At 42.6% G+C, this 27,263-nt stretch overlaps 1 protein-coding gene across 2 annotated transcripts in view; it reads left to right on the forward strand.

Annotated features, from left to right (window-relative positions):
• Positions 1–27,263, forward strand: part of LYPLA1 (lysophospholipase 1) — a 160,990-nt gene that overhangs the window by 22,169 nt on the left and 111,558 nt on the right. For both annotated transcript variants that reach the window (XR_004538334.1, XM_033933657.1), the window contains exon 5: positions 11,452–11,522. Coding sequence is in view for 1 of the 2 variants with exons in the window: in XM_033933657.1 (XP_033789548.1) it covers positions 11,452–11,522 (71 nt within the window). In the remaining variant the exon portion in view is untranslated. The remainder of the gene's footprint in view (positions 1–11,451; positions 11,523–27,263) is intronic.

Consider the following 27,263-nt stretch of genomic DNA (forward strand, 5'->3'; position numbering starts at 1 on the left):
TTCAATGACACTGTGTTAAGCGTTGCTGAATATCAGGGAATGCCTGCCAAGCAGGTTTTAAGCAGACAGGATCTTCTTTCTGCTTAAATCCTGTTGAATGGTAACACCTAGGATTTAAGTTTTATATTTTTCCTTGTTTGCACTGTCTTTCGGTTTCTTTTTTTATAAACTTCTTTTATTGAAAACCTAACAGATGCACAAATCTCAGGCAGAAAATTACAACCATCAGATAGGCAAACACAGTGCTTTGATGCGCCTACCCGAAATTACAACAGAACTAATAGGAACATCCACAACAATGTAATCTCTACCTCCCACCCATCCCTCTATCAAACCTCCTCCAAATCCTCTTGTAACCATGAAGCTGACCATGTGTTAATGCAGTCAGTTTATTCTTATACCATGCGCCCAATAATCGAGCTGCAGTAAGTGTCAATTGCCAAAATTTTAATTCACTATCCTCCAGATCTCTTATTTATTTATTCAATTTTCTATTCCATTCTCCCAGGAGAGCTCAGAACGGTTTCCATGAATTTATTCAGGTGCTTAAGCATTTTTCCCTGTCTGTCCTGGCTGGCTCACAATCTGTCTAATGTACCTGGGGCAATGGGGGGATTAAATGACTTGCCCAGGGTCACAAGGAGCAGTGTGGATTTGAACCCACAACACCAGGGTGCTGAGGCTGTAGCTTTAACCACTGCGTCACACACTCCCCTCTTATTTATGGAACAGTACGGCTCCCACTCCGCAGTGAGCTGTTTATCCAATATTTTGGAAAGTTCTTAAAAAAACAGAAATCCAACACTTATACATTAGTCTACAATCCCACCACGTATGCAGATATGTCCCTGGTTTCTCACAGCCCCTCCAGCAAGTCCCCTCCCCTCTCCCGCACATAGTGGTCAGTTGTACAGGTGTGTAGTACCCTCTCATTAACACTTTATACCCATTCTCTATCAACAAAGTTGCTTTGCCGGAGGCTTGAACCCTATGCCAAATCAGTTCCCAGTCATTCTTGCTTAATTCATACCCCAAATCCCGCTCCCAAGCTTTCATATAAGGCAAAGCTTCTCCCCTGCAAGTATTGAGGCACTTATATAAGACTCGTATAGCCCCTTTCTGCAGGCGAGGAGTCAACACGTCAAAAGCAGTTTTCCCTATAGTCAGGTCTCAAAATAGTCCTGAAGACATGATATAATGTTTAACCTATAGTTTGGGGAATATATCCCCAGGGACCAATCTAAATGCAATTTGTAGCTCTGGGAAAGGTTGTAACTGCTTCATGGCCTCATCATACAATTGTCCTGCACATACTAAACCCTTTGCTTCCCATAATGCCCCTCCCTTCCTGGGGCAAATTCTGGGTTAAATCACAGTGAGGTAAACCATGAATACTGCTTGCCCTCTAGAAGGAATCTATGCATGCCCTTCCATACCTGCAATGTAGTGAATACCGACTGGAAGGTCTCCCCCCCCACTCATGTGAAACTTAAGAATCTAGGGCCTATGCATCAAAGGAGTGGGGCTCACTACTTACTGCTCAATATCCACCCACTGTTTACCTTCTTGAGCCTGCCATTCAAGAATCACACTCAGATTTGCTGCTTGATAGTATGTAACAAGATTGGGAACCGCCAAATCCCCTCCCCCTTTGCTTTCCTCCCTAACCGAGTTCAGTGATATGCCCAGATTAAACTAAAAGTCCTCTGTTGGAAATTGTCTAAAACCAACCACTTTACCCACAATAGTAGTGTTTGAAACAAAAATAGCAAATGGATTTTCGTCAATCTCTTCAGACTGGGGTCAATCTTTCCAGGGGCCTTCTATTCCATACTCCACCACATAAAAATACATTGGTGGGGAGCCTATATTGGCGGCCTCCATACATAAAGTAGCTGGAATCCTCATGAGAAAATTCTCCACATAAACTTTCTCAAATTATGGGCAATCCACAATGCTCTGTATACTTTCCAAGACTTTCTCTTCAATCAGGTAGTACTCAACAACTAGGTAGCCATGTACTACGTAAACAAACAAAGGAGGCACAGGGTCTTGCTGTATTTGCCAAGAAGTAATTCAAATGTGGTCTTGGAAGATTCCTCACAACATATTTCTCAAAGCAGTTTATCTGGCAGGGAAACAAAATATTTTAACAGTTAAGTTAAACAGACTACTACAACCTCAAGAATAGTCACTCAACTGTGTTAACATCAGATATTCAAGGATTTGGGGACTCCAGAGGTGGAGCTCTTTGTATCTCCCCATAACCACAAACTTCCACTTTTCTGTTCCATACTCTGCACTTCCAATTGTCTGGAGTCAGATGCCTTTCTCCTCAACTGGCAAAACAAGTTCCTTTATGCTTTTCCTCCAGTTCTTCTAGTCAGGAAAACCTTACTCAGACTTCATTGAGAACACACCACCATGATTCTCATAGCACCTTGGTGGCTGCGACAACCATGGATACCTCTCCTCTTGGAATTCAGTGTACGGGAACCAGTCACGCTTCAAGTCTTCCTTTTATTGTTGACACTGAATGAGGGCTCTCTCCTCCATCCCAATCTACATTCATTAATTCTCACAGCATGGTATCTCTCTTCCAGCAATTAGATACTTTTCCATTATCTACACAAGTCAGCCATCATAGAAGCTTTTAGAAAATCTTCCACAGAGTGCCGCTGCTGTTTTTAAGTGGACTCGTTACACAGTATGGTGTATTCTCAACTCCCTGGATCTGAACACTTGTCCTCTTCCATCGGTTCTGGTCTATCTTTTGCACCTCTCTAACTGATCTTAAGACTACTTCATTCAGAGTTCATCTTAGTGCTATTAGTGCTTTCATACTCTTCTGGATAAAAAAGCTATTATCAGTACATTCTCTGGTTTCCAGATTCATGAAAGACCTTTATTATACCAAACCACCAATCAAACCTCCTCCAGTTGCTTGGGATTTTTTTTTTTTTAAATAATTTCTTTATTCATTTTAAAACTTACATCAAGTGTACAGTAAATATCAACCAAATATAATACATCACTTGAAAAATTTTCAATATCATACACCAAGAAGATTTAACCCCCACCCCCCTCCCAAATTCATATACAACTAATATATACCACATGAAAATAATATCTTACGACAATCATCTATATATTCTTAATGGAAAAACAAGAAATCCCCCCCCCCCCAAATCCACATGTGTATTAAGATTGGGAAAAGTGTAACTTATTCATTACTATAATTTAATAAAGGTCCCCACACATCCTTAAATTTATTATAATAACCTTTTTGAACAGCCAACGCTCTTTCCATTTTATACACATGACAAACTGAAGACTACCAAAAACAATAATTCAGTCTTCTACAGTCCTTCCAATTATGTGTTATTTGTTGGATGGCAACTCCTGTTAATATCAATAAAAACTTGTTATTATTAGCAGATATTTGACATTTAGCTCTCATAGTCATGCCAAATAAAATTGTGTCATATGACAATGCTACATGGTTCTCTAACAAACAATTTATTTGATCTCAAATAGACTCCCAAAAAGCCTTAATGAATGGACAATAAAACAAATGATCTAAAGTTTCAGCTTCAAGATGACAATGCCAACATCTATTAGACTTAGAACAATCCAAGTTTTGTAAACGAATAGGGGTCCAGAGTGCTCTATGCAACAGGAAAAACCATGTTTGCCTCATAGATGCAGACATTGTACACTTCATCCTCCAGGACCAAATACGTGGCCATTGAGACGCACTAATTTGATGCTTAATCTCAATGCTCCAAATATCTCTAAGTCCAGTTTTTGGTTTCTTATTTAAATACACCATAAATTGGAGAGAAAAATTATCTTCTTCTGTGATACTGACGTAATATATAATAACAATAATCACAGTTTTAATTTTAAAAACATTTCAAAATTATTAGTGAAAAACTCAGACCCTGAACCCGTGAATAATAGTGTAATCACACCACCTGAGGTTCAATAGGGGACCATCATAGTTTTTCACTGTCCCCACATACCATCCATACTTTGTAACAAAATAAATACACCAGGTACTTATCTGAATCGGATGGACTATCGTTGTTATAGAACCGCCAAGGAATGTGATGTGCCAAGTGCAATAAAATAACAATAAAGTTGATTGAAGAAAAATTGACTCTAATAACCAGGGGGGACAGGGTTATTAGAGTCAATTTTTCTTCAATCAACTTTATTGTTATTTTATTGCACTTGGCACATCACATTCCTTGGCGGTTCTATAACAACGATAGTCCATCCGATTCAGATAAGTACCGGTACCTGGTGTATTTATTTTGTTACAAAGTATGGATGGTATGTGGGGACAGTGAAAAACTATGATGGTCCCCTATTGAACCTCAGGTGGTGTGATTACACTATTATTCACGGGTTAAGGGTCTGAGTTTTTCACTAATAATTTTGAAATGTTTTTAAAATTAAAACTGTGATTATTGTTATTATATATTTCTTATTTAAATAGCCAGATAATAATTTATACCACTGTGCGGCCTGGTGACCCAGGAAGTCTGCCTGAAAGCATAAAAAATCCAAACTAAATTGATTATTAAGAGAGTTCCATTCAGGGAACCCTGCCTGAATAGCCTGCTTCAGTTGCAACCACTTATAACTTTGTTTTTTATCTAGACCAAATTTAAGTTGCAGCTGTGAAAAATCCAGCAGTTTGCCATTAGATATAACATCATTTAAGGTTCGTATACCTGCTTTAATCCAATCCTTCCAGATAATCTTAAAACCGCCTGTTTGGATCCTGGGGTTTAGCCATATATTTTGATATGTAGATTTTTGAATTGGAAGAGGTGTTAAATTATTAATAAATCTTAAAGTTTTCCATGTGTCCATTAATATTCTATTGTTTTTCCGAATTCTAGGCATTTGGGATCTCAATGTTAACCTTTCCACTCTCATGAAGCCTCCCTTTGAACCACTTGCATCTTCACCTCTCAAATATCTCACTTGGAAAGTAGTATTTCTCATATATCTCACATCTGCATGCTGAGTCAGCAAACTATCAAGTACTTGTGTCAGAGCCACCTTTATAAAACATTCAATCAATAATATGGTAGTTCTTTGCACCCATCCCAAGTTCTGCCCAAAGGTCATCTTGGAATTTCATCTCAACCAGTCTATAGTACTTCCTGTCTTCTTTCCAAGACCACATTCTCACCCTGGTGAAACTGCACTCCACACTTTGTACTGTAAACATGCTCTAACTTATTTGGATTGAAAAAATCTTCACAGAACGTCCACTCAGCTATTCCTCTCTTTCAATCCAAACAAACTTGGAACTCCTGTCACCAAGAGAATCATCTCCACCTAGCTGATGAATTGTATCGCCTTTTGTTATGCTCAGGCTGGGCTGACGCTTGAAGGCTGTGTCGCTGCACATAAAGATCAATCAAGCTGTGAGCGTTAACAAACGTAGATCGGAATGGAGAACTCTTTATATTTCATTACCTGTAAAGAATCAAACAGTAAATAAACATACAATATAACCCTAAGACTATCTAAGAATGAAACACTAAATAAAACATAATAAAATCCTAAGGCTCTCTATACTAGTCTAATATATTCCTAGTAGCTTAATAAGGTTAATTAATTAATCAGCTCAATAACAAAATGCAGACAGTGGTCTTGTGAGCCAACATCAGGCAGGAAGGCACTGAGGCATGCATGATATGGGCAGTCTCACGATTTTTTTAGTGTCAGTACACTTTTGCACAATCCATACCAGGCTCCGTGGATGATGTCACCTACCTTGGAGAATATCTGCCTGCTGTGCTCGGATAACATTTGCTACAGGTAAGTAACTATGCTGTACATGTTCTGCTTGAGGTTTCACATCCCATATTTTGGGGATGGATAACCTACATGTCATTTAAGCTCTGATTTTAACTCTTGTTCCCAATTTCTTCACGTTCTGAGGTCCTTTATGGTGTAAAATACAGTTTTAAAATCCAATTAGTAAATGGTGAAAATTAGTGTTAAGTTGCTAAATAAGTTTTGGTGCCATAATTCTTTGCTGGTAGTGGCTTACGGTATTTTAGTTGGTATATTACGAGCGGTGCTGAAAAGTTCTCTGACCAACGAACTTCCTAAATTATGAGTGTTGTTTTGCCACTGTAGCTAAAAAGAGTGTCATGTCAATGAAAAGTGTAGAATTTTCAAGTGTGGAACTCTAAGCATTCATGAAGTTCCTATTCCTGTAGAAGAAATTTCCAAAGGAAATCCATGAATGTATGATGCAAACATTGAATGACAAATGCCCATCATATTCCACCATAGTGATGTGCAAACTTTCAGAGTGGAGATTTTGTTTAACCAATATTTGCCTATCTGCCAAAGTCAGCTCAATGACATGGTCAGCAATTTCAGGAGTTGACACAGTTTGAGGCCTCCCAGACCTTGCTACATCCTGAAATTGCTGACCATATCATTGAGCTGACTTTGGCAGATAGGCAAATATTGGTTAAACAATTGCTGAGACACTACTTATATCCAGGGAATACAACTGGATAAGCAGAAGCTGTAAGCCAAGTGGGTGCCCAAATGTTTGAATGCAGACGAGAAACGACATTGAGTAGGCACTTCCAAGTTGATTTTTGCAGCATTTTCAGCAAACTGGTGCCAACTTTTTAGAACTACTTACTGTTGACAAAACATGATTGCACCACTATGATCCTGAGACAAAACAGTCCATGTAATGGCGGCACTCAGGTTCTCTGATGCCAAGGAAATTCAAGATCCAAAAGTCAGCCCATAGTGTTTTGCGATCAGGAAGGTGTCGTAATCACTATTTTCCAAGGGGCCAAACAGTTAATGCAAAATACTACTGTAACTTGCTGTGCAAATTAAAGGAGGCATTGAAAGAAAAAAGGTGGTGGATGCTGTGGAAAGGAATTCTTTTTGCAGGACGATGCACCTTCTCACAAGGCTGACAAAACAATGCATGTTTTGACTCAGTTGGGGTTTCAGTGCATAGATCATCCATCCTACTCACCACATCTAACTATTTTCTGTTTCCAAACCTTAAAAAGAGTTTGAAAGGGCAACAATTTTCAAATGATTCAGAGGTGATTGCAGCAGCGAGCAGTATTTAACCCAGGACAAGCAGGCAACATATTCTCTACAGGTGGGTGACGTCATCCATGGAGCCCCGTCACGGACAGCTTTTCAAGCAAACTTGATTGAAGATCTCAAAGTTTGCTAGTGCTGCCCACGCATGCGTGTGCCTTCCTGCTTCACTAGAGGGCGCATCCCCTCCTCGTGGCCTTTAGTTCTTAGTTTTCCATGGAGCCAGAAAGCCCTGTCTCTCTTCTCTGCATTCGTCTAAGTGCCTTTCTAGCACCGCGACTTCTTTATTTTCATCGGGAGTCGCTGTGCGTTTTTTTCCTTCATTTGACTACTTGATCGTGTGTGTGTTTGTTTTTCTCTCGGTGACCGGGGGCTCCTGGTTTGCCGTGGCCGCTTGGCCTCGCATGGCTGTGGCTGTCTGAAACTTATGTCCCGGCCTCTTACCGGGTTTAAGAAGTGCTTCCAGTGTGGTCGGGTTATTTCCATCACAGACCCGCACCGCTGGTGTATTCTGTGCCTGGGTGCTGATCACCCCACGGACTCCTGTCCTCGTTGTGCCACCCTTCAGCCTCGGGCTCTTCAGCGGCATAGGGCCAGGATTGTGGAGCTCTTCGCCATGGAGGCTGCTCCTGCTTCGACCCCGGTCTCAGCCTCAACCTTGGCCTCGGTCTCGACGTCGGCCTCTAAGACCTCAGCCCCGGGCAAGTCTCCCTCAACCTCGAAGGCCTCGGCGGCCTCGACCTCGAAGACCTCGGCTCCGGGTAAGTCCCCTCTTCCTCCTTCAGGTTCAGCTCAGCTACTGAAGAAGCCTTCCTCGGAGTCTCTGGCCGTCCAGGCGGTGAGTGTAGTCCCGCCAGCCTCGATGAGACCACCCTCCAAAGCCTCCAAGCGTGCTGCCGCCATATGGGAATACTCATCCTCGAGGTCGACCTCGGTGGACGCACTGCTGCACCTGCCCGGCCGAATATGGTCACGGTGCCGATGTTCGAGGAGATGCTGAAGGCTATCATCTCCTCGGAGCTCTCCTTGGCATTGGCTCAGCTTGCTCCGGCCTTGACCTCGCGCTTTGTGGACCAGCCTGATAGTCACGTCGAGGTTTCTCGAGGCAAGGCACGTCGGTCTCGGCGTTTGTCCTCGCCTCTTCCATTGAGCCATGCCTCTCCCTCGAGTCGGCCTCGGTCGAGGCACCGGTTGAGGCGCCTTGAGAAGCATCCCTGGGACTCCCCCCCGAGGCGGGGCAGGTCCCCGGGTCCTCGCACTACCGGCTCCATTAAGACCTCGGACCTCACCTTGTCCAACCCGAGTCTGCTGAGGTTGCCGGTCCGGTTGGGTATCCCGATCCAGGAGGAGCCGGCCTCGGGGGACCCTGCCTCCTTTTCCCGAGGCTTGTCTTCGGGCAGGGGTTCTCCGGGGCGCCATTGTTGGCCCTTGACGGCCCGTACACCGAGGTCCTCCCCTCCGGGGACTTCTAAGCGCAAGCTCTCATCGACCCCTCCTCGTTCCTTCAACGGGGTTTCTTCGGCATCCATGCTTGTGGATACGGATGTGCCACCAAAGTATTCCAGGGAGGTTTCCCCCTCCTTTTCAGCTGCCCTGCGGTCTCGTTCCACCACTCCCCTTGGGGAGCATTCTGAGAGCAGGCCCTCTTGCGGCTGCCCCTGAATCCGGTGTTGCAGCAGACTTTCTTTCGCAATTTGGAGACTTCCTATTATATTCCGGCTATTCCATCAAAAATGGAGTCTCGGTATCGGACGGTGCCTTGCAAGGGGTTTGAGAAGGCGCAGCTTTCTCACCAGTCCTTGGTAGTGGAGTATACCCTCAAGAAGTCTCACCCGTCCAAGGTCTATGCCGCTGTTCCGCCGGGTCGGGAGGGCAGGACTATGGATAAGTTCGGGAAGCGCCTATATCAGAACTCCATGATGGCGAACAGAGTCCTGAATTACAACTTTACCTTTACGTCCATCTCAAGTGGTGTATCAAGTCCCTTCTATCTTTCGAGGACGATTTGCCTTCCAAGCGCCGTGCGGAGTTTCACCAGCTTGTGGATACTCTTTCGCAGCTTCGGCTGTACATGTTTCAGGCCTCCTATGATGCGTTTGAGTTGTACTCCATGGTCTCAGCCTATGCGGTGGCCATGCGCCGACTGGCGTGGCTCCGCATTGTCGACATGGACCCAAACCTGCAAGACCGGTTGGCCAATCTTCCGTGCTTGGGGAATGAGCTGTTCGATGATTCCATCGAGGCCGCCACGAAACGCCTCTCCGAACACGAACGCTCCTTTGCTTCCTTGGTCTTAGAGTCGGGGTTCGCTGTTGCATCCCAATCTGCAGTCTCTACACTTAACAGCTTGGTTCCTCTCCAGGTGCCTCCCTCCTTCGATTTCTCTCAGTCGGTAAGGGATGTTCTCGAGGCCTCCAGGAAGAGCTCCACTCGACAATGCTATTCTCAGAAATGGACCAGATTTGCAGCGTGGTGTGCTAAACACCGCTTGGATCCACCCTCGGCCTCCTTGTCTTCCGTGCTGGATTATCTGTTCCACTTGTCTCGGTCTGGCCTCAAATCGACATCTATTCGAGTCCACCTCAGTGCCATTGCTGCCTTTCTTGATGAGAAACTGCTCTCTGTCCATCCGATGGTTTTCCGCATTATGAAGGGCCTTTTCAATGTTCATCCTCCCCTCAAGCCCCCTTCGGAGGTTTGGGATCTTAATGTGGTTCTGGCTCAATTGATGAAACCTCCATTTGAACCCATTGATAAGGCTCCTCTGAAGTATCTCACGTGGAAGGTGGTGTTCCATTGTTGCTCTCACGTCTGCCCGCAGAGTCAGTGAGCTGCATGCTCTGGTTGCGGACCCGCCTTTTACTGTATTTCATCATGACAAGGTGGTCCTTCGTACTCATCCTAAGTTCTTGCCTAGGGTGGTTTCGGATTTCCACCTCAACCAGTCCATTGTTCTTCCGGTGTTTTTTCTGAAGCCCCACTCTCATCTTGGTGAGGTGGCACTTCACACGCTTGACTGTAAAAGGGCGTTGGCCTTTTACCTGCGTCGCACCGAGTCTCATCGGACGGCTTTTCAACTTTTCATCTCTTTTGATCCTAATCGGTTGGGCCGTCTTGTTTCCAAGCGCACCTTATCCAACTGGGTGGCTGCTTGTATTTCTTTTTGCTACGCTCAGGCTGGTCTCTCGCTGCAAGATCGGGTCACGGAACATCGAGTCTGAGCATTGGCGTCGTCGGTCGCTTTACTCAGGGCTACGCCTATTGAGGAGATCTGCAAGGCTGCCACTTGGTCTTCGGTTCATACCTTCATCTCTCACTACTGTCTGGATGCCTTTTCCAGGCGTGACGGCCAGTTTGGCCAGTCAGTTTTGCGTAATCTGTTTTCATGAATTGCCAACTTTCCCTCCGTCCCTTTTTTGGTTAGCTTGGAGGATTCCCACATGTAGAGAATATGCTGCCTGCTTGTCCTGGGATAAAGCACAGTTACTTACCGTAACAGGTGTTATCCAGGGACAGCAGGCAGATATTCTCGTAACCCTCCCATCTCCCTGAGGTTGGCTTCTTTGCTAGCTATCTGAACTGAAGACCACGAGGAGGGGATGCACCCTCTAGTGGAGCAGGAAGGCACACGCATGCGTGGGCAACACTAGCAAACTTTGATATCTTCAATCAAGTTTGCTTGAAAAGCTGTCCGCGACGGGGCTCCATGGATGACGTCACCCACATGTAGAGAATATCTGCCTGCTGTCCCTGGATAACACCTGTTACGGTAAGTAACTGTGCTTTCGGTTACCAGACGATTTCTTTTTGGAAGGGTTACAGAAACTTCAGACACAATGTGCCAAGTGTGTTGAACTAAGGGGTGAATATGTGTAAAAACTTGTAAGTTTCATGGCTCCACATTATTCCTTTCTTGCTTGGGCTGAGAACTTTTCAACACCCCCTTGTACCTTCAATAAACCTAGAAATGTGCCTTGTATTCATAGAGCTGCTTTGGGAATGAAACCTGTTCTGTGCTTTTTAAAAATTGATCTGAGGGACTTTGCTGTTCCGTTAGAACATTCAGAATGTTCCCCAGAGTTCTATTTTATTCTTCCTGCCAACTTTTAGTTCCCTAGAAATGTCTGGCATAGCAAACTGTACAGAACTAATTAAGAGCTCTGATAATAGTACCAGAAGAACTACAGAGTCTTGACCTTAATGGATTATAAATTACATTAGTGAGCTATGTCCTGGGTGACCAATTCTCTAGATGTGTAGTCTTCGAGAAATATGACATCCGAATGAGTAATCTTTTTAAGAATTGCTTATTAATGCTTTTATTTTTTGGCATAGGTTTGACATTATAGGACTCTCTCCAGATTCACAGGAAGATGAGCCAGGCATCAAACAGGCATCGGAGAACAGTAAGTTTAAAGAAAGGGTTTTAATTTAAATTTGATTAAACTCAAATTTCCAGTGCAATAGGGATAATATGCTGAACCAAGGGTCTTCCATCCATTCCCACGAGTCAGATGCAGGAGATACTGAACATTGCTTTCAGCACCTCCTCCTTCTCCCTGCTTTCTGCTGCCCCCAGTCAGTTATTTCTTCTGCAAGCGAGCCTGCAGGAGCAACTTTGACCTGCTCGAGTTTTTTTGTTTGTTTGTTTTGTGTGAGTGTTTTCACGGGACTTTGTGTTCCAATACAGCTCTGGTGTAGCCTGCATGAGAGGAGCAGACTTTGGTCTGCAGCTGACAGGTGGATACTGTGAGAACCTGCTCAGCCTGTCTGCTTGAACTGTGGAGCTAGGGGTTTTCCTCTACTGCTTGCACACTCCTTGATTTGATTAGGAGTGTTAGCGCAGGCTATATGGACACCAATTGTGTTTCTGTGGAGTGCACACGGTGTGTTGGCTGCATTTTCTTTCCTACTCGTGGCATTTAGATCCTGGTCCCGGTGGTTGAGGCTCAGTCTGGCAGTGGCTCGAAGATTCAGAAGATGCAGCTTTCCTGATGGCAGAGGTCCTCTCCGGCAGCTACCCTTAGAGAAGCTGAAGCAGGCTGCAGCACTTCTTTCCAGTGTCTGGTCTGTGAGTAGGGCTGTCACTGCCACAGGGCAGTTTGGGAGGGGGTGGATGGTGTTCTGAATTTGTTGTTTTTGAAGATTTTATTTGATGTAGCCTTGTTTCCCCACCCCAAAAATCCTAAAATCACCGGTTTTGACTGTCCTCTGTTGCAGTTACAGCCATTTTTTCAGTGAGAAATCCTGGTAGCAGCCATCTTGGATTTTTCATGATTTGAATTCTAAGTTCTCAAACTTTCTTAAAAAGCCTCATTTTCACTTCTGACCACCAGAGATGGAGTCCTCAAGCTCCAGTCTCATGAATTCATGTGAAGTTTGCTCCACTTGGGCACCGGAAGAGTGCTCTTGCGTCATGTGTACCATCAAACAAGATGGGGAGGTGTATGGTTCAGCCTCTGACCATCTCATTAAGGCTGCCAGGAGGTTGTTGGGATGATTGGGGGATGATTTTAGCCTCTCGGGAGTCCTGGAATGTGGCACCAGTGCCTAGTAAGAGTGTTGATGGCCCCAAATTGAAAAGAAAGTGCTCCAACCCTCCTCTTGAAGTGGGTTCTCGGTCCTCGGTGCCCTTTATGCTGGACTCTATAAACTTGCTCTGGCAAGCCTATATCGGCGGCGTTAATAAACCTTCTGGGTCAGTCGGAGTGTGACCAGCTTTGCAGCCTTCCCCTGGTCCTGCGTCAGTTCTGTTAAGAAGACCTGCCTCTCCCCCAGACTCTTAACACTCAGTCAGATGGTATTACTGAGGAGGATGATCTGGATGTTTTGCCTTTTTTCCAGAATGAAACCTCAGTTAAGGATGATGTAGTTCTGAGTGAAGTAGACCAGGGAGTAAGTGCTGCTGTGTACCAGAACTATGACCCATCTGTTCAGACTGTGTTCAAGTCTGTTGCTTTTATGGACCTGAATGAGTCTGAAGGAGCTCAAAATTGATCCTCCTCAGCCTATTACCCAATGTTCCTGTTGAGTGGGATCCGCTCTAAGCGTACTACCTTTCTGTGGTATCTGGATATGAAAATCCTGGTTTCTGAGCAATGGGAGAACCCTGAGAGCTCCCTTAAGGTGACAAAAACAATCTCCAAGTTATATCCTACGGACCAGGAGTTCCAGCAGATGTTTGCTATGCCTAAAGACTCCTTGGTGGCTCAGGTGACAAAGTGCACGTTCCTACCCAGTGAGGGTTCTCAAGTTTAAGATTTTCATATGATAGGTACCCTCTTAGTGAACCGGTACATGTTTTAAGTTAATTCTTGTTTTGCTTTGGATGTTCACATTCAGGTATGTTTGTCTTAACACGCTTTTTTTATATGTTTCTATTGTTCAAGTAGGCTGAAGACTTGAACATTGAGGCCAAAAGAATGGCCAGAATGGATTCTCTCCCCCACATGATTGGGCTAGAGACTCCGTTCTGTGAATTGAAATAACAGCGAGGAAAAGCCATGTAAAAAACAAATATGTTTTATTGACAGAACTCCCATTGTCTGGGAAGAGCAAGCCCTTAGAATTTCAGTGCTCTTCAAAGAGAGGAAACAAGGCAAACAGATTTATATCCTATGTGACATCATTTGTAATAATTACCATGCTTTAGAACACAATGGCACAGTTGATCACAGACTTCCTTTCCAAAAATGCTTTACGTCAATTTTAACATTAAAAGTCCATTCTGCTAAGTTTTTAAACCCAGCAGGTGGCAGTGTTTCACTTTTCTTCCTAAATCACTTTTGATCTCTGACCTTTCAAATATCAATCATGTCAGTAAAAAGCCCTACTTCCTGCAGATTCTAATCTACAAGAAATAGATTCTCTGTAAAACACCCAAATTTCTTGTTCCTCTGAGAACCTTAATCCCCACGTATGTATATGAAGAATGGTACATAAATCTATGTCTCTTAAGAGTCACAAAATCAACCTGAACTTCCTAGCATTAGCTGAAATGTAGAATCAGCAATTTAGACAGGGAATGCCAATCTGTGAGCTTAATCTCTTTATTACAAGGCCTCAAGGCTGAGTTTCCAATGTAATGTGCAGGTACTGTATTTTTTTTTTTATTCAAGTAATTTTGAGTTATTCACAATCTCAGTTTTCATATCATCAGTGACAATTATCACACCTGTAAATTCCAGGAATCTTCAACATTATGACAGAGCAAAAGTTTTTGAAGCTTTATACCTTGCAAATGGGCTCTTTAATACTGAAAGGAGCATTCCAGTGGATTCTTATAAATCACCGAACAATTCTCTAAGAGCGGCATTGGCTTTTGGCGACAAAAATCAGCAACTGGTCTAGGGGTGCCGGTACAGTGACAGCACTGTTTAAAACCCCGGCAGCGGGAGAGATGCCCACCGCCATTGATTTCTTTGAAAGCAAATGCCATCGGAGGCTTTTACAGAGAGTATGTAGTTGCAGAAATGGACCCTCGGTGCTCAGAACAGACTCATCTGCCCCACCTTAGTCTCAGGGAACTGCTTTGGTATGTTCTATTAGTCAGGATTCCTGTCCCTCCTGCACTGGAAGAGAAGATTAGGTTCCAACCTTGATAATTTTTCATGTGAGAAAGGACAGGAGTCTTGACACCCACCCCGTTAGATGTCGCGTTGGCCTGCTGTCTTTCTCAGACAGGGGACGTCTGTCCCCCAAATGCTTGTCTTAGGGCAACCAGTGGGTATAAACGTTACATAACATAAAATAATTTATAATCCGCAAAACCTTTGCTTTTCGATGTGGTTAAGAATATAAAGAAATTTGTACATTAACAGAGACTTACATAATGTAAATAAGAATTTGAAGTCAGTAACAATGGATGCATATCTGCTTTCCAATTTGTGGCTTGATAAGAGAGCGAACGATGTACTTGTCAAGCAAGTACAATACATAATATGATAGTTCACTAGGGCAAAGTCCATGGGAGAGTCTATAACAGTTGTATAAATGTTAGTGCTGGTTGCATGCAGGTAGGTGGCATGTTTGGGTCCATCTTTGTTTGTATTAAGTTTTATGCTGTTTAATTGTCTTTGTTACAGAGTAGAATAGATTTGATTTGATTTGGTTGGGGAGATCCGTGACAACCTCATTATTTCTCCTCTTTTAGAGGTGATCAACTGCTTTGGTTTAAACCAGTGGTCTCAAACTCAAACCCTTTGTTGGGCCACATTTTTGATTTGTAGGTACTTGGAGGGCCGCAGAAAAAATAGTTAATGTCTTATTGAAGAAATGACAATTTTGCATGAGGTATAACTCTTTATAGTTTATAAAACTTTCCTTTAACAGTTAAAAGGAAAGATATATAAACTATAAAGTTTTACTTTATGCAAAATTGTCATTTCTTTAATAAGACATTAACTATTTTTTCTGCGGCCCTCCAAGTACTCTATTTTTTCTGCAGCCCTCACATTTAAAGTTTAATATCTTTTCTTTCTCAAAACTGGCACATTTCAATCACTATATTGAAAATAAAATCATTTTCCCTACCTTTGTTGTCTGGTGACTTTATTTTTCTGTGCTTTCAACTATGTTTCCAGGGCCTTCTTGTCCTTTGACTGTTTGTCTCTCCGTCTTCACGTTCTGCCTTGCATCCATCTTTGGCATTAACTTAATGTTCAATTTTTCTGCTTTCTTTTCAAAATCTACGTTTCCATGTCTTCCCTTCCCTTCCTATCTCTCTCTTCTTCTGTCCTATTTCCATGGTCTGCCATCTCTTTCCTTCTTTTCTCTCCCTCCCTCCCTCCTTCCTTCCTTTCCCCTGATCTGACATCTGTCTCCTTCCCTTCCCCTATGCCCTGGCATCTCTCCCTTCCCCTCCATGGTCTGATATCTCCTTTCCTTCCCTCCCTCCCATGAACTTGGCTTCTCTTGTTCCTCTCCTCTCCCTTCTCCTTCCTTCCCTCTCTTTCCCCAATTGGGTGCAGCAGCAACAGAAGCAGCATTTCCCTTCCCCCTTTCCTGTGCAGCAGAAGCATTTCTCTTCCCCTTTCCCTCCCCCTCCCTTTCCCTGTGCAGCAGCAGCATTTCCCTTCCCCCTTTCCTGTGCAGGAGAGGCATTTCTCTTCCCCTTTCCCTGTACAGCAGCAGCATTTCCCTAGGGTCCCTCTTTCCTTTGCAGCAGAAGCATTTCTCTTTCCCTTCCCCTTCCGTCCTTTCCTTGTGGAGCAGCAGTGTGTCTGGCCGGCTCAGTTGATCTTTCCGTTCAAAGCCGCGGGTGGCGGCTCCTCGCGAGATCCGTGCCTGCGTCTGAAGCCTCTCTGATGTTGTGATGTCAGAGAGGCTTCCGATGCAGGAGTGGATAGCGCGAGGACCCGCCAACCCGCGGTTTTGAACAGAACGATGGACTGAGCCGGCCAGACACGCTGCTGCTCCAAAAGGAAGGGACGGGGGAAGAGGAAGGAAGAAGTTTCACTCTGTTCCAGCTTTTGAAGGCTCTCTGAGGAAGCCAATGGCGAAACGCGTTACAGCCTGCTGGAGTGAGCCTGCTTCCTAACCACCCATGCAAGCTAAGTTTCAGCACATTATTAGAAATACGTTTTGCTTATATTATATATATATTTTTGACACCAGTTAAGTTTTTGCACAAGTTTTTCACGGATTTCTTTCTTCCAATGGAGAAGATGCAATGATAGAGCATTGAAACACTTATAGGAGTTTTTCCCCAGTTAGTGTTTTTCATCACCTTCGTTCAAGGTTCTGAGCACCTCTTTGGTTGAAAGTCTTCTCTCCTTTACTTTGGTTTATTTGTTTGGTTCTATCCTTTGGGAGACTATTTTCTATACTATTGACCCAGTATATTTGATTGAGAAAAGTTTTTTTTTTTTTAAGGCATTACCCACTAGAGGGAGCCTCTTGCATATTTCTCCTTGAACCTATACTCAATACACTTCTCCCTCCGTATTCGCGGTTTCAGCATTTGCGGTTTTGATTATTCACGGTTTTTGGCTTGCATAGAGAAATCGCTGATTTCAAGCATTTACAGAGAAAATCGCTGATTCCCAGCACTTTCTTCACCATGTTTTGCTTCTCCTTCAGGAACAAACCAGGTCTCCCAACCATGTTATTCGCGGTTTCACTATATTCATGATGGTTTTTAATAGAAAACAGTGAATAACATATGAAAAAGTTATTTGCGTTTTTTCTGTATTTGCGGTTCTGTTAATCCCCCTATTGCAGTGAATACGGAGGGAGAAGTGTATTCCCCAAATTTTTTTACACGTCATATGTTTGCAGTTATTCATAGTTTTTATTTAAAAAAATCGTACACTATCTAGTGCAGAAATACATTCACAGTAGAAGATGAAACTATTAAGTAGAATAAGGAAGCAATAAATAACCTAATAAATGAACTTCTCCATACTTGTGCTGACCTGGATATTGTGCCTGAAACAGACCTCCCTAATTGTTATCAGCATACATGTTGCATATTATCCTAGGACAAGCAGGCAGCATATTCTCACATGTGGAAGACATCATCCATGGAGCCCCAGTATGGACAGCTTTAAAAGTGTATCACCACTTTAAGTTTTTAGAAACTTCGCAACTGCCCACACCACTCATGCATGAGTGCCTTCCTGCCCAAAGTAGGCTCGTGCTACCTCATTTCTTCGTTTTCCGTGGAGCGAAGAAGTCATGTTTTTCTGATCTCTGTTCAGTCCTTTTTTGTCTTCCCGCTTCGCATACTTTTTCTATTTTTTTGTCGCTATTATTTTTTTCTTTTATCTTGTGGTACAAAAAATAAGAGAACAGATTTTCTTTCTCTTTCTTTCATCATGGGCTTCGTCCTTTGAGGGTTCATTTTCTCTTTAGCAATTAGAGTTAATCTTGTAACGCGGTCTTTCCATCCATATCTAGACCATTAACTGCAGGTATCAAATCTATTTCCCTCATCAACCCACATAGTTGGTACTTGCAGTGTCTTGGGCCTGAACACCAGGTGGAAACCTGTGCCTGGTGTTCCACCTTTCATAAGTGCTCAATTAAAAGCCGTTGACTTCAGCAGGAGAAATTGTTCAGGACTGTCATGGATATCAATAAGACCTCGCAACCATAGACATCACAGACTCCTACATCGACATCTTGCACCCTCAGGTAAGCCGGCTAACCCTCAGGGAGATCTTACACCCTCAGGTAAGCCAGCTAAGAAGCCGTTAGCTTCCCAGCAAGCGTCGCAGGTTGCACTAGCGTAGAGTCCCTTGATGCAGACCAAGCAGCATCGCTCACTTTTAAGGCTTGTGTCTCCTTAGAGGTGTGTATCCTTGTCGAGGTCACCCTCTCTGAGGCAAGCTGCGGCACCGATGGTACTGGCAGATAAGCCAGAGATAGAGGTGCTTTCTTTCCGGGAAAAGCTTGATGAGTTTTTCCAAAGGGAGCTGGGTGATATTTTTAAACTTCAGGCACCAGCATAAACTCCTTTGGTACCAGCCCAGTCTGAGCATACTGCTTCGAAGCCACATGGTACTTCAGTCAGCTCTCTGGCAGAACATCGGCATGGATTTTCATCCAATTACCTTCAATCCTCTGAACGCTTTACTCCATCATCACATTGGTCAAGTTCTCAATCGGTGCATTGATTTACAGTACTTCATTGAGACATCGACGCTCATCTTCTTCCACTCGATGTTCGAAGTCTAAGAAGAATTGATCTGAATCACGTACTCCCAAACGGAAGAGAGCTTCACATCGTACTTCTTCATCTTCTTCCTCAGATTGGTACCGGAATCGTTGAAAACTTCTATCCCCTCGGTGCATGCCATCACCAAAGCTTCTTTATGACTCTGACTTACAATCTGAAACAGACGCTGATCTCTCTGTTTCTGCAACTGAAGCTTATGATACTTCTTCAGAACCTTCTCCTCAGAAATCTCCACCAAAGACCAAGATATCCCACCGAAAGACTATCTCACTAAATTTATTAGGCATAGGCAAGAACTTACTTGTAAAACTGGAAGCTGACTCTGCATTCAGTGCTCAATATTTAGAGGCTTTGGACTATGATGAGCCTTCCAAAGAGCTTCTTAAATGACCATTTCATGGTATTCTTATAGAGACTCTTCACAAGAATTGGGAAATGCCCTTGACTATTACAGTGGCTCCCAGAAAGCTGGATTCTATTTATAGAATCATTTCTTCTCCAGGGTTTGATAAACTATAGCTTCAGCATCAATCCTTGGTTGTGGAATCAACTTTAAAAAAGTAATTTGCTTCAAAAGACTATGCCTCTATGCCACCAGGGCGTGAAGGCTGAACTATGGACAAGCTTGGATTTTGCCTTTATCAAAATTCCATGTTGTCAATTAGGGTTCTTAACTACAATTTCTACATATCCTGTTACATGAAAACATCTTATACAGAAACTACCGTCTTTTGATAACTATATTCCTGTTCAACATCTTCAGGAATTTCACAAATCTTTCACACTCTTTCCCAAGCAAGAAAGTATTTGGCGAGATCTGCTTATGATGCCTTCGAGTTATCATCTAGAGCCTCGACTATGTCAGTGGCCATGAGAAGCCTAGCATTATTGAGAGTCTCAAATATGGACATCAACCTTCAATACAGATAGCTAACATTCCCTGTTTGGGAGAAGAGCTTTTTAGTGATTCTGTTGAGGTGGCCACACAAAAACTAACTGACCATGAAAAGAATTGGAAAGCTTTGGTTAAAACCAAGGCTAAGCCTCCCTCAGCTTCTCGGTCATCTAAAACTCCTTCATACCAGAGGCGTTTTTCTGCCAAACCTGCTACCTCTCATCTGCCTCAACATAAGAAGCAAAAGTAACAGCGACGTCAAAAGTCTCAAACAGCAGCTCCTCAAAAACCTGCTCAGTCTTTTTGATGGACTCATGGAGGTCGGCTCCAATTATACTATCCACATTGGGCACTGATAACAAAAGACCTCTGGGTTCTCAGTCATTCAAGAGAGTTACTCTCTTCATTTCATCACTATACCTCCAGATCATCCTCTAAGAGAGTCTTCTGTAAACCCTCACCAGAGGTCCCTTCTTCTTCGGAAGATAGAATCTCTACTTTTTTTGAATGCCATAGAGACTGTCCCTCTTGCTGAAAAGAATCAGGGTTTTTACTCGAGGTATTTTCTTATCCCAAAAAAGACAGGAAGTCTACGTTCAATTTTAGACCTCAGGGGCCTGAACAAATTAATAATAATAATTTATTTTCTTGTTTCATAGAACACACTATCTACATACAATCTAAAATTATATAATAAAAGTAATACAATTGTTTAAAACATTCAAGTACAATTTAAAAATTATTAAAAAATTAAAACATACTGTGATAATAAGAATAGAAACATAAGACCTCATTTAAATATATTAAAATTAATATTCTTCTTTGTCAAATAAATAGGTCTTTAATGATTTCCTGAATGTAAAGTAAGAATTACATTGAACAATCATCGGACTTAGCCAGGAGTTCATCTTCCCAGCTTGATACTCCAAAGTCCTGTCTGAAAAGGTCTTAGAACGACAGGCTTTTGGAGTAGGGAAGATGAACTTTCCTGAATTTCTTTTGTTGAGTAAGAAAGTTTCAGATAGGGGGACAAATATGAGGGAGATAATCCAAAAAGCACCTTATAACAAATGCATCCAAACTTAAAAAGCACTCTGGCCCCAAAAGGCATCCAATGCAACTTGGTATAAAAAGGACTAACATGATCATACTTTTTAAGATTAAAAATCAGGCAAACTGCAGCATTTTGCACCAATCAAAGTCCTAATATCTTTTTAGGTAACCCCAAATAAATTATATTACAATAGTCTAAAGTTGATAATACAATAGATTGAACCAGTAATCAAAAAGATTTCCTGTCAAAAAACTTTTTAATGCTTTTTAATTTCCATAAAAACACATAACTTTTTTTAATTAATAAATTTGTATGTTTCCTAAAAGTTAATGTGCGATCCAAATTAACCCCCAGAATTTTCAAATTAGACACTATCTCAAAATTTTGGCCCTTCAGTTGGATACTTTTTTCTTGAATTTTCTCATTAGGGCTTGCCCAAAAAAACCCTTGTTTTTTCAGTATTAAGCTTCAACCTAACCTGTAGCATCCATAATTCTACCTTTTCTAAGATTATAGAAATTCGAGTAATCAATTAATTTGAGATGTTATTACAAGGTAGCAATATAGAGATGTCATCTGCGCAAATGTAAAACATTACTTCTAGACTGCAGTAAATGCACTAGGGACACTAAATAGACATTAAACAACGTTGGGGATAAAGGAGAACCCTGCGGTACTCCGCATGAGTTCCTCCAAGAGGGAGAATATTTCTCATCAGAAAACACTTTATATGTTCTTTGTTCTAAGAACCCTCTGAACCAATTTTGTACCTTACCACTGATCCCGATTTGAGTCCAAGCAGTTTATGAAGATCATGATCCACTAAGTCGAAAGCGCTGCTTAGATCCAATTGCAGGATCAGGGCACTTGTACCAGTATTGAACAGAATGGTGAGTTGATTTAATAGTGATGTTATTACTGATTCTGTACTGTGTCCAGAATGAAACTCAAATTGATTTTCATGTAGGATATTATATTTCTCTAAATAATTCACCAATTCGGCATTCACCAGTCCCTCCATTAGTTTTTCAAATAATGGGATACTTGCAACTAGCCTATAGGTTTTTTTTTTCACTAGCAAGTAACTCCTTTTGGTTTTTTACTATAGGGGTGGTTATTATTCTTCCTAGGTTTGTTTCAAATTGTCCGGACTGTAATTGAAAAGTAATCCATTTGTAGAGATGAACTCTAAAGGTAGGCGAGGCATTCATCAATACGTTCTTTGGACATATATCTAAACGACATATTTTGAATATAATTTGCTAAAAAGTTCCCAATCTGGGATAGCAAATTTTTCCCACATCATATCTATCCTAATTCACTCTTGTTGTCCTAAAGAGTTAATAAAATTGACTTGATCATTCTTATTTTGGCTACTAAAAGCAGTTTGTAAGCCATCAATTTTATCTTTAAAAAATGTTGCCAAATTATCAGCAGATGGAATATTTTCTTTATTTGGACGCTTTTTAGAGTCTGTCTCAAATAGCCCATGAACCAGTTTAAAAAGCTCTCTACTATTTACCTTTACGTCTCCTATCTTTTCCTTATAATATCTACTACGCTTTTCCGTAATCATATTTTTATATCCTCTGTTTCATTCTCCAATTAGTTCTATTTTCTACTTTACCTGATTTCAACCAAATCTTCTCCATCCGTCTGAGTGCCCTTTTTAGTTCTAATAATTCTGCATCAAACCAATTATTATGTATTTTGTCTCGCCTGACTATTTTTTTTTTGTAAGGTGCTATTTCATCTAAAATTTGATTGCTTAAATTTTCCCAATAAGATAAAAAGTTTTCTTCTTGTCCCTCTATATTTCTCAATTCGTAGTGTGACCAAAATTCCACCTTACCCCTTCCCATAACTTCTATCTTCTTGTTCCTAAGCCTTAAATTATTACTTACTTTACCCTGGGGTTTTTTTTTTTTTTGCCATTTTAAATAAAAATTACATAAACAGTGATCTGACCAAACTGTATCAGTCCATGTTACCTCTTCTAAATCAATTTTAATATTTGAATGAACTTTTATAGAAAATGTCACCAAATCTAAATGGTGACCTTTCACATGTGTTTTTTCCTGTTTTGGTAATATAAAATCCAAACTCTTTTTTAAAAAAGAAAATAAATCATCTGTATCTGTATTTTCCTGGTCCATATGAATATTTATATCACCCAACAAGAGGTGATATGGTCCTTGCGTTGAACTTGATAAAACAAATTCATAAAAATCTTCTCTCACTAGATTCCATTTTGGGGGGGAAATATAAAACAAAGTAACTTAAAAATTCATCCAATCATTCCTGAGACAATCTACAAGTTAAAAATTCGCAATTGGAAGTTGATATAGAATCCATTACTTTAAAATCAAATTGATCTTTCAATATTATTGCCAGACCCCGACCTCTTTTAGTACTTCTAGCTAATGAAATTATTTTATAATCCTGCGGTAAAAAATCATTTGTGATCACATCATTATCAGAAATCATCCATATTTCTGTGAGTAATGTAATGTCTGGCTTTGTTTCCTCCAACCAGTCTCGTATCAAAATTGTTTTATTTCTAATTGACCGTATATTCAAATATGTACACTTTAAATTGGAGAACTCTGCTCCATATGATAGAGATATGAAAGATCTCTCAATAAATTTTAAACTTTTAGGTCTTAGTAAAGGAAAAGTTTTGCATGTTGTCTGGCATTGCTCTTAGATCAGAACGATTGGCTAGGCTCTCTGGATCTAAAAGAAGCTTATACCCACATTCCAATTCATCCTGCCCTCAGAAAATTCCTCAGATTTCAAGTAGCCCATCAACACTTTCAGTACAAGGTTTTGCCCTTCGGCTTGGCATCCTCACCCAGCGTATTCACCAAGTGCCTGGTAGTAGTAGAAGCGGCTGTAAGGGCTCATGGTCTTCAGGGTTTTCCTTATCTCGATGATTGGCTAATAAAAGATAACCACGCCTCAAGGAGTGCTCTCAGTAATACAGTCAACAATCCACTTGCTTCAGCAGTTGGAGTTCAAAGTCAGCTTTCCGAAATCTCAACATCAACCCTCTCAAACTCTACATTTCATAGGAACCCTGTTCAACACCATTCAACACCATTCAACTCGGGGCCTTTCTCCCTCAGCAAAGACAAGACAATTTGATTCAGCTCTGCAGCCAGGTTTATCACCTTCCCTCCATCTTGGCCAGGCGGATGATGGTTCTACTGGGCCACATGGCATCCACAGTCCATGTTACCCTCTTTGTGAGACTTCATCTCAGGACACCTCAGTGGTCTCTAACATCTCAATGGTCTCAAGCTCTCAACCCACTCTCACAGGAGATTACAGTCACATCTTCACTTTGTCAATCTCTGTAGTGGTGGATGAACTCTTTCCAAAGGGTTTTTGTCTCAAATCCATCCACATTAGACAGTTCAGACCACAGACTCGTCCAAGTATGCTTGGAGAGCTCATCTGGATGATCTTCGTACACTGGATATCTGGTCCGCCCAAGAGCAACAATTCCACATCAATCTCTTGAAACTCGGGACCATTCGCAATGCTCTCAAGACTTTTCAGCACATTATAGCTAATCAAGCTGTCCTAATACATACGTACAATCAGGTGGCAATGTATTACATAAACAAGGAGGAACAGGTTCTCTCCTTTGTCAGGAGGCCGAGAAGATTTGGCACCTGGACATGGCGAAAATGCTTACAGATTGCTGGGAGGCATCGGAAGGGCCTCTGTGAGTGGCGAGAACCATGTCTAAACTCTACCCCATGGCTGAAGAGTTTACCCAGCGTTTTGTTTCTCCAAAGGTGAACTCCTTTTAACGCAGGTCACCGAGCGTACTTCTCTTCTTAGCAAAGGTGGAATTAGGGAATAGTATTGAAGGATACTCAAGACCTCAGGATTGATTTCATCCTTAAACGGATTTGTGACTCAGAGACCCCTGATCTGAAAGCAGCCACTGCCAATTATTTTGTGATCAGAACATGTCACTCCAAGCAGCGCCACAATACTGACACTGATACTTCAGGGTCTCATTCTTGATTTGGGGCATGGACTACAAGGCTGATGCCTAAGGTGAACATACCACCGCTTCAAAACAACTCCCCCCCCCCCCCCCCCGGATTTGAAGGCGACGTTGGACTGGCACGCTTAACTGCCCTGTTTTCACTTCCTTTAACACCGGCCTTGCTGCTCCGGACTTCTCCATACCTGCTCCCCCCCTCCCCGGGATCGCTATTTTAAATGTTATGGCAGCTGCTGCGCTGTATCCATCAGAGGAGATTTCTGCCATCGGCCTGCCCCGGAACTCTTCCTGCAACAATGACTTCCTGTTCCCGCCTAGGCGGGTGGCTGCTGCAGGAAGAGTTCCGGGGCAGGCCGACGGCAGAAGTCTCCTTTGATGGATACAGCGCTGCGGCTGCCATAACATTTAAAATAATAACGATCCGGAGGGGAGGAGAGGAGCAGGTGTAGGGGAGTCCAGAGCTGCAGGGCTGACGTTAGAGGGAGTGAGAGCTGATGGTGGGGGGAGGGAGGAAGGAAGAAAAGGAACCGAAGCATCGGCAATTTTGGGGGAGCAGGTGTAGGGAAGTCCAACAGGAGGAAGAATGAAGATGAGGGAGGGAATGAAAGGAGATGCCAGTGCTTGGAGGGAAAAAGAGATGCCAGGGCATGGAGGGAAGAAGGAAGATATACCAGACCAAGGGAAAAGGAAGGGGGAAGGGGGAAAGGAAGGAGGAGATGTCAGAGCATGGAGGGGGAGGGAAAGATGGAAGAAAAGGAAAAGAGAGAGAGATGCCAGGGAAGGGATGATGCCAGACCGTGGGGTGGGAAGGAAAGAAAGGAGAAGAGAGATATGCCAGAGCATAGGGGATGGGGTGGTGACAGAGAAAAATGGAGAGGTGGTAGAGATGAAATCAATCGTATACAAAGGAGAGAAGGGGCACAGGATAGATAGTTTATGGAAGGAGCATAGAAAGAGGGAAGATGCCGTATGGGAGAGAGAGAGGGCGGACACTGGATGGAAAGGGCAGAGAGGGCAGTGAATGGAAGGGGTGAAACAGAGGGTGAACAATAGATGGAAGGGGTAGAGAGAGAGGGAGACAGACACTGAATAGAAGTGTGGGGGAGAGGAGGGACAGCCGCTGAATGGAAGTGTGAGGGAGAGGAGAGCAGACGCTGGAAGGAAGTGGGGAGGAGAGAAAAAAAAGGGCACATGCTGGATTTAGGAAAGAGGATAGAGTTAGATACTGGAAGGGGTGAGGGAAAGAGGTGGCAAGCTATAGGTAGACACAGTGAAAGAGGGAAATTGAGGACTGAATAGTAAAAAAGAATTTAGACAGAGGCAGAAAATAAATTGAGAAGAAGAACAGGGAAGAACAGGAGGAAGGGAGTGGAGAGAAAGATGCCAGAGCAGGGGGTAAGGGGAGGAGACAGATATCAGACCTGGGAGGAGGAAAAGAGGAAGGAGACTGATACTAGATCTGAGGTGGATAAAGGAGAGAGAGATGCTAAAATCTGCTGGGAGGGAGGAAGGAAAGAAGGAGAGAAAGAGGCAGATAAAGGGGAAGGGGGTTGTAAGCAGATTAGAAAGACTACAGAGAGAAAGGCCTGGACGAAAGGGAAAAGACAGGAGGCAGATGCAGGACTATGGGAGGTTCAGACAGAGAGGGGGAGACCTGGAACAAAGGTACAAAGGAGAACTGACATTGGATCTGGGGAGGGTAATAGAGGGAAAAGACCTGGACCCAAAGGGGATGGGGCTGAATTGTGAAATAAATGTTGAATGCAAAAGAAAGAAAGATTGGATGCACAGTCAGAAGGAATTGCAACCAAGAAACTCATGAAATCACCAGACAACAAAGGTAGGAAAAATGATTTTATTTTCAATTTAGTGATCAAAATGTGCCTTGTTTTGAGAATTTATATCTGCTGTCTATATTTTGCACTATATTTGTCTATTTTTCTATAGTTACTGAGGTGACATTGCATATTTTAAAGTAATCTGCCTTGACATCTTTGAAAAAACCTGAAACTCATAAATGATGATTAACATTTTCTCTGCGTACAGTGTGCTTTGTGTTTTTTTTTATATATATTTTATGTTTACCATTATGAATTAATAAGATATTGTGTGTACATGAAAATGAATGGAAGAAATTGGGGGCGTGGCTGGGGTGGGGCTAGGATGGGACTGAATATTAATAGATGTCCCATTTTGATGAAAAAAAATAAATGGTCACATTACTGAGTCCTCATATGATCTGTTTGAGTGGTCAGCAAGCTCTCATTAAGGGGCTAGTGTGCAGGACCAAAGTCCTTGCCTGTCAACAGACCTCGGTGTTCAGGGACCGGGGAAGTTTAATGTTTGTTCCTCCCGGTGCTACCATCTGTACTCGGCAGTTCCTCAAGACAGCACTCCTTTCAGGCCACCAGACAGCAATTTGGTGGGGCGTGCCATCCTCAGTCTTCTGGCCCCTGGTCCACGCCAAGAAACAATTATGGCGCCAGACCCTCAA

The sequence above is a fragment of the Geotrypetes seraphini genome, chromosome 2 (assembly GCF_902459505.1).
Source record: "Geotrypetes seraphini chromosome 2, aGeoSer1.1, whole genome shotgun sequence".
Lineage (NCBI taxonomy): Eukaryota > Metazoa > Chordata > Amphibia > Gymnophiona > Dermophiidae > Geotrypetes > Geotrypetes seraphini.